The sequence below is a fragment of the Triticum aestivum genome, chromosome 7A, assembly GCF_018294505.1.
Source record: "Triticum aestivum cultivar Chinese Spring chromosome 7A, IWGSC CS RefSeq v2.1, whole genome shotgun sequence".
Taxonomy (NCBI): Eukaryota; Viridiplantae; Streptophyta; class Magnoliopsida; order Poales; family Poaceae; genus Triticum; species Triticum aestivum.
The window spans coordinates 718,525,373-718,533,202 of record NC_057812.1 but is presented as its reverse complement, the minus strand read 5'-3'; the positions used below and the strand labels follow the sequence as shown (position 1 = coordinate 718,533,202).

Here is a 7,830-nt window from a genome sequence, read left to right as displayed (position 1 = left end):
TATTATGCAAATGGAGTTGAATTTGTGACAAAGCCTTACAATCAATTCTTTTCTCCTCATCAGTCCAGTCCTGAATCCTTTGTTTTCCAAAACTATCCAGTGCTTCATTATAGTCGGACTGTGCCAACAACGCCCGCATCTTGACTTGCCATAGGGTAAACCTTGTGTCACGGTCCAGCAGCGGAAGATCGTACTTCATGGAAGCCATGAGTAGATAAATCTCGGGACTTCAATCGAGTAGGCCAACAGCGGAACGGCCAGGAACGGCTGTAGCCACACGCCGATCTAAAACAGCTGCAGGAACGGATTGGAACGCAGCGGAAACTCTTGACGACTTGATTTGACGGCCACGCTGTGAAGTTTGTCTCCGATCCGGAACACGAGGCTGGGCTTCGGTGGATTTATGCAGCGGTGCGAAGCACGAGACGACAGACCGTCTGAAGTGCGACTACATGGGGTATATAAGAGGGCAATACATGAGAGTCCTTGGAGGACAAGTAAACGAGTTGTACTCGTACGCGTCGACGTCAACGCAAAAGCCCACACCGGTTGTACTACGTCTAGTCCAACATGGTATAATTTGGATCACAATTTAACAGATGTGACAGAGCTGTGCGCATGTTTGGTACACCTTCAAGATTTGTCAATTTTCAGCTCCGATGTGCTTGTCCACTGGCCAGAAAAAGAGTTAGAAGGATTGGTATCCTTGAGGAGGCTTCTGATTGGCTTCTGCGAGAATCTGATTGGATATGCACAAGCTCCTGCTGGGCCATCAACATAGTCAGAAACGAGTCAGTTCCTGCCACGTCTAGAGTCTCTGCAGATATGGGATTGTAAAAGCTTGGTTGAGGTCTTCGACATCCCTGCATCTCTCAGGAGAATGCAATTTATTGATTGCAGTAAGCTTGAGTCCATATATGGTAGGAGGCTGCAGCAGGGAGAGTCAGCATCCTCGATTCATCAAGGGTCATCTAGTACACTGGAGGTATTCTCATCATCATCCTCTAACCTGATTAAGCAGGGAGTTAAAGAGGGCTTAGGTATGCTTATGTTGTATCACAGTGGGTTTCTTCAGACAGATTTGTGTGGTTTTCAGGTCTGAAAGGCGGACCAAGCATCCCGATCGAGATAATGCTGACGGCGATCCGGTTGTACTGCTTGGTGATCCAGGTTGTTCGATTGTACTGCTTGGTGATCCAGGTACTAGAAATTGAACACTGCAGCGGGTTGACATCTCTGGAATGTCGTTCGGCAGGGCTAAAATCGTTGGAGCGTCTTGGGCTTTCATACTGCGATTTCCATGTCATCCCTACCGGATGTGCCGCAAGCATACTCATCTCTCCAACAACTTCGCATATTTGCGTGTTCTGGTATGAAGACACTCCCTACAAGCCTGCAGCAACGTTTGGGCAGCCTCCAGTGGGAATACATAGATGCCCATTGTTATGGAAGTAAGCGCGCAGCAATTGCCTTCTCTATCACTTACTAGTAGCACGACTGAAAACTGGAGCAAATTAAATGTTTCTTTAACCTAAATCCATCATTTCTTAAATAATGTTTCTCTAAGTGTATGTTTTTGACATGATTAATCTGTGCAGATAAGCCAAGGCCTTTGCTGCTGAAACTAAATACGTGGAAATATGCCATCCGTAGAGATTAGAGAGGTATGAGCAGAATCACAAGAATATCAGTATGGAAGTTGTCGTGCAGGTTTGTGATCTAAAGATATGCCTACACTGCTAAAAGCCTTTAATTGTTCCTCTTTTTTGGAAGAATAAGCTGGTGGGATCATAACATCTGATGCTTATTTGTATTAGAGATCACTTGGAGTAGAGCTATTCTCTTACAAGACGCCCACAGGAAGTTGTTGGCTTGTTGCCATGTTGAACTGCGAGATCAGTAGTCAGAAAGCGCTCCTATATCATTCTGTTATCAGAAAAAGATCTTGTCTGAATAATAAGTACTCGTATTCCCCGCCTATGTTTACCTACGGTTATATTATTGTTTTACTTTTAACTAGCATGGTGACATTCTGCTCTGGGCACCGTCAGTTTTATCAAAATAATGTAGCAATTTCCCAGTTTTATTTCTGGACTTGTATAGGCAAGCACCACTTTTATTGGTCAATATGCTCTGTTTTCGATTTTTACTGACCATCATATGTATCTGAAGCTGTTAGTTTCCCATCACGCTCCGCACTTTGTTTCTACTGTTCTGATGGTCATCCAAACAAACTGCGCTATTTGCCATTCCAGATGGCGGACAAAGTCCACACCAACTGTGTGTGGAGCCTAGTTTCTACAAATTTGTGGTGCTTTTTGCACATTACTTGCAACCAATATTCGCACCACAAATTTGTGGAGCCGCGGTTGCTATGTGTCCGAAACTTGGAACCTGAGATTTTGGTTCTTCAGTATTGATATGTATTTTTATTTTGCACATTTTAGAGGACCTGTGGATTGTGGAACAGGTATCAAGCTGATAATTGAGTTGTATTTTCCATATCTGCTGTACTTGTCTGACATTAAACATTGTTCCTGTTGAAACCTGCATTTGGCATGTATGTTTCGCCAGCATGCGTTTTGGGTAAACTTGCTCAGGTTTTGATCAGAGTATAGACTGCGTTATCTTTGATTCCCGTAAATACTGACTATGATTTGTGCAAGGACAGAAGATCTAACAAGTGAGAAGAATATGAATGATGATGGCAACTAAAATTCATAAGATGCCTTTTCATGTTTGCCACAAAACCAGCAACTTTCAAGTGTTGCAAGATTTCCTACACGTTTCTGAAAATCTGAAGTGAGGTTAGTAACTTTGGTACATTATTGCGTTGTCGTGAACCACTCAAAATTTCAAGTAAGTAAATAAAACTAGAGATCTGGTACTTCAACTTCTAATGATATGATGTTCACCGAGAGTTCCTGAATACGAGGATAATGGGTTTGAGAGACTATGTGCGGTTTTCAGACCTGCAGGCAGACTGAGCACCCTGATTGAGAGGTCACCGACGGCATTCCGGTTGTACTCCTTGGTGACCCTGACCTCGGCATGCCGTTGGTTCCCTCGATCTTGAAGATGTCAGGGGCCTCCCTGAACTGAGATGAGTACATTGCATTCATCTCTGTCCAAAGAAATATATGGTGCTGTCAGACAAATGCAAACAGTATGTAGTGGCTGGTTTCAGATTTAAGTCTTAATCAGGTGGTGGCAAGTATTATTTGACGGCGAACTGGCCTGCTCTGCTCCACCGGCTTCACCACCCGATTGATCTTCTCGCGGACGAGCCCTCCCCGGTGAGGAGGCTGTAGATCACATTAAACTGCATTGACCAGAAATTAAAAGATCCGCGTTACAGCTCAATCGTGCCGAAAAGTTCCAGCCACCTGAAGTGGGGAAGCATCTGAAGATATGTTGATTCAGGTATGGAATTTCAGCAGAAATGTGCACAACATCACGATGTATCAGTATCATCATTCACGAGCTAAAGAATCGCACATCAAGAACGTAGCAGCTAGTTACATTGTCATCTATGCTTACTTCACGAAAAGAAAAGATTGCTTTGACTGTTAAGTGAACATCGAACAAACTTTTTGTAGTGGCAAGAGCATGCTGTTTATAGGGTCTAAAGAAGATCAAACAACGACAATGACCAGCTCGCCCGTGCTGGCCCAACTGCACCAGATATAATAGATTCATCAATCTTCAGAGCTAGCTCCAGCCGGCTTAAACGTCATTCTGAATCTGAAGAGAAGAACAAGATTGCAGGGTGCATGAAACAGATCAATCCAAAAGGTTCCGAGACAAGTATTTTTGCTGTCACTGAATAATAATGGGCCCCGACAGATTTTTCCCCTTGGGACCTTCATTAAGAAATTCTCAGTCCTTCATTTTTTTTTGCCATAGAGATTATTTTCAGTTGGACCCCATCTTTTTATTGTTAACAGTCACGTGAGTGTTAGGAGATGATTTTCTTGTCGTTCTCACAGTCCTCGCCCCTCAAGAATTATTTTCATTGGATATAACTCTTCTCAATTCTTCATAAATTAAAGAAAGTGATGTACAACTACATGTCAATATATTTTCTCATGATAGATGAACATTATCATTTTCTCAAGGCCAGGTCACATCGTCATCATTGACGGAGGAGGATGAGGAGAAAAATGAAGGCCATGGCTCCCTGCCATCTGAGCCTACAATTCTCAAGGACAGTAGGGTCAATGTTTCTAACTTTTTATCAGTTATGTGTGTATTAGCCTGCATTTCAATTTGATTAAACGATATCGTGCTTCGATAGATTTTCTCGTTGGGACCTTTATTAATAAATTCTTACTAATCTTGTGCGTACGCACTTTTTGATCTGTTGGGTGGTATCTTTGCTCAGAGAAAAATTTATACTTAGACATCATTATTTGGTTTGTTGTAACTGAGTATGTGGTAGTTTTTTTAATGTCCTTTTTCTTTCTGGAGAGATTGTCTTCGTTGGGACCTCATCTCTTAGTTGTTAACATTTCCGTGAGTGTTAGGAGACTTAATTTGCTTAGACAGCATTTTCTCAAGTTTTCATAGATCAAGAAAGTGATGCGTGTAACTATGTTTAAAAAAAAAATCACATAGATGAACATTTCACATGAACGGAGAAACCCCTCTATGTTCTTTCATAAGGAACTTTTGCCGACAATTATTTGCTCTCATGCAGACAATTCTCATGAGTTGTAGGGTCAATGTTTAGTACAGCTACGTGCATCGCTTTCTTCAATCAAGGCTGTCAGTTGTTAGTTGGGCCTGAGCATTCGCTTTTACTATCCTCATCTGCCTCCACATTGTTTACTTCAATATTTTCTCTGAAGCAAACCAGCAAGGGCACATTATTTGCTCTTGCCGTTACTGTCTTCCTCAAACTTGTGCTTCTCTGCCATTCTTGGCTTCTTGCGTGTGTTATCCTTAGTGTTCCAATGGCGGCAGTGGTGGCCACCATGGTGGTCGGACCACTGGTCAAAATTATGATGGAGAACTCGTCCAGCTACCTCCTTAACCAGTACAAGGTGATGAAGGGCATGGAGAAGGAACATGATATCTTGAAGCGCAAACTGCTTCTCGTCGAGGATATCATCACCGACGCCGAGCAGGCAGCAGCCGACACCGAGCAGGCGGCAGCCCGCAGAGCAGGGGCGGTGGCCTGGCTCGAGGACATGAAGAAGGTGGCTTACAAGGCGAATGAAGTCTTTGATGAGTTCAAGTATGAGGCGCTTCGTCGTAAGGCCAAAAAGGAGGGACACTACAACGACCTAGGCTTCAGTGTGGTAAAACTCTTTCCCATCCACAACCGTTTTATATTCCGTAACAGGATGGGAAGAAAGCTCCACCAGATTGTACGTGACATTGATCTGCTTGTGAATGAAAAGAATGAATTTGGCACTAAACATCGTCAACGCTCTAAACATCCTCAGCCACTAGTATCCAACCAGTTGCGGGAGATGGATGATAATATCTTTGATCTAAAGCAAATCAAGAGAAGATCGAGAGAGAATGATAGTAAGAGTATCATTGATTTACTAGTTGGTCAAGCTAACAATGCAGATCTCACGGTTGTTCCCATCGTTGGAATGGGGGGTCTAGGCAAGACCACATTAGCACAACTTGTTTACAATGATCCTGAAATTCAGAAGCATTTTGATCTGCTGTTGTGGGTTTGTGTCTCCGGTAGCTTTGATGTGGATACTCTGGCAAAACATATAGTTGAAGCCTCTCCTGGGAAGAAGGACGATGGCAAAGAAGTTGCTACTTCCAAGAAGAAGAGTACACCACTGGATAACCTTCAGAATGTTGTTAATGGGCAAAGGTACCTCCTTGTGCTGGATGATGTCTGGAAACGAGAGTTTGATAAAGGAGAGGTTGATAAATGGGAGCAACTCAAGGCACGCCTTCAACATGGTGGCGTAGGTAGTGTCGTATTGACAACAACTCGTCATGAACGAGTAGCTAAAATAATGCACTGTACTGAAGTCTATAATCTCACAGCTTTGGAAGATAGATTCCTAAAGGAAATCATCGAGACAAGAGCATTTAGCTATTTTCCCAATGAGGAGGAAAGGCCTGTTGGGTTGGTGAATATGGTTGATGAGATTGTGAAGAGATGTGTTGGCTCTCCTTTAGCCGCAACAACACTGGGCTCCGTACTGTGTACCAAGACCAGTGTGGAAGAATGGAAGGCTGTATCAAGCAGAAGCAACATTTGCACCGAGGAGTCTGGAATCTTACCGATACTCACTCTCAGTTACAACGACCAGCCGACAGATATGAAGCAATGTTTTGCTTTTTGTGCTATATTTCCCAAAGGTTACATGATTGATGTGGATAAGTTGATCCAACTATGGATTGCACATGGCTTTCTTATCCAAGAAGATAATGTTCGTCTTGAAACCACTGGCAAAAGGATTTTCAAAGATCTAGCCTGCAGGTCATTCTTTCAGGATGTGAAAAAAGTCCAAGCCGGGTTGTGTTATTCTATGTCTATATGTAAAATCCATGATCTTATGCATGATGTTGCATTGTCTGTAATGGGAAAGGAATGTGCCTTGGCAACATGGGAACTAGGCAAGATTGAACATGCTGCAACTGAGGAATCAAGTCAGTGTGAGTGGCTTACAAATGATGCACGGCATTTATTTTTGTTGTGCAACGAACCAGAAAGAAAACTGAATATTTCTCTAGAGGGAAGCTCTCCATCTATCCAAACTCTTTTGTGTCTTAGAGTTATGAAAAGTGCATAATTGCGGCATCTATCAAAATATGGGTCTTTGCGAGCATTGCAGCTTTGTTTGTGGGTATCATCATTCCCACTGAAACCAAAGCATCTACATCAACTGAGGTACCTAGATCTCTTAGGTAGTTGGATCAAAGCACTCCCTGGAGATATGAGCATTCTATACAATCTACAAACGCTGAACCTCTCTGGATGTGCTTATCTTGTTGAGCTTCCGAGACAAATGAAGTATATGATTGCCCTCCGTCACCTTTACACTCATGGCTGCCCAAAGCTGAAGAGCATGCCTAGAGATCTAGATATGAGCATTCTATGTATGTATGTATGTACAATGATGTAGTACTATTGTGACTGTACTACATCCACGTCCATTATTCACTGTTCCGATTATAACAGAATGAGCTACACAGGTTATAAAGGAATGGACAGAAATTCAGAATGTTCACATTACACATAGTGCAGTGATACGGTCGTGGACCAGTTAATAAGCAGAGAGTTGATGCTTTTAAGGGATAGATAGTGGGCTTCAGAGATCATGCGTGGTTTCAATCAGACCTTCAGTCGGACAGCTTGACCCTCGGTGATCCTGACCTTGATTAGGCAGCTTGTCGATGGACGCTGATCTAGTGTGCCGTTGCCCGTTGATGCCATCGGTTTTGAATTGCGATGAACCCACTGCATTCATCTGGTTTTTGTCCGGACACAGAGGCATGTCTGCTGATACTGTCAGGCAAGTGCAGCAAGATGGTAGAACATGTTTTGGGTCTAGTTGTATTATAATTATCAGTCACTTTCATATCAGGGGTGGCCTTGTTTAGCTGTAGTAGTTAATTAAATTCATGCTATCTAGTTGAATTCACTGAATGAGCAACATGTTTCAGAGTTCACATTGTCTTCCAGAGAATGTCACTGAATGTTATTTCAGAACTTATCCTGCTGCACAAAAGTTCACTGAATGTTTCAACATCATTTTCTGTCATTTTAGAACTTCTCCTACTGTACACTGTCTTTCAGAAAATGTAACTAGATGTTACATAGGTGGCCTGGTTTAGCTTGTTACTGAT

At 42.7% G+C, this 7,830-nt stretch overlaps 2 protein-coding genes across 3 annotated transcripts; both read left to right on the top strand.

Moving 5' to 3' along the window:
- The first annotated feature begins 769 nt into the window (after positions 1 to 769).
- LOC123149671 (uncharacterized) lies at positions 770 to 2,127 on the top strand. 2 transcript variants are annotated; one of them, XR_006474808.1, is made up of 5 exons: positions 770 to 985; positions 1,097 to 1,170; positions 1,256 to 1,451; positions 1,599 to 1,710; positions 1,818 to 2,127. XR_006474808.1 is itself a non-coding variant. In XM_044569379.1 (4 exons), the coding sequence occupies exons 1-4, from the start codon at positions 918 to 920 to the stop codon at positions 1,600 to 1,602; spliced, it is 342 nt and encodes a 113-aa protein (XP_044425314.1). In that variant the 5' UTR covers positions 771 to 917; the 3' UTR covers positions 1,603 to 2,127. The 2 variants fall into 2 exon arrangements, 1 of the variants encoding a protein (XP_044425314.1); XM_044569379.1 differs by having other exon boundaries at positions 771 to 985; positions 1,599 to 2,127.
- Positions 2,128 to 4,876: 2,749 nt separating this feature from the next.
- Positions 4,877 to 7,569, top strand: LOC123147030 (disease resistance protein RGA2-like). Its single transcript, XM_044566284.1, has one exon. The coding sequence runs from the start codon at positions 4,956 to 4,958 to the stop codon at positions 6,771 to 6,773; it is 1,818 nt and encodes a 605-aa protein (XP_044422219.1). The 5' UTR covers positions 4,877 to 4,955; the 3' UTR covers positions 6,774 to 7,569.
- Positions 7,570 to 7,830: the final 261 nt, after the last annotated feature.

Bases quoted from the DNA above. Each gene is read 5' to 3' on its own strand.
- LOC123149671 (XM_044569379.1), top strand. From the start codon at position 918: ATGGTAGGAGGCTGCAGCAGGGAGAGTCAGCATCCTCGATTCATCAAG. The intron at 986-1,096 runs GTATTCTCATCA...TGTGGTTTTCAG, and splicing joins GGTCATCTAGTACACTGGAG to GTCTGAAAGGCGGACCAAGC. The intron at 1,171-1,255 runs GTTGTTCGATTG...GTCGTTCGGCAG, and splicing joins TGTACTGCTTGGTGATCCAG to GGCTAAAATCGTTGGAGCGT.
- LOC123147030 (XM_044566284.1), top strand. From the start codon at position 4,956: ATGGCGGCAGTGGTGGCCACCATGGTGGTCGGACCACTGGTCAAAATT.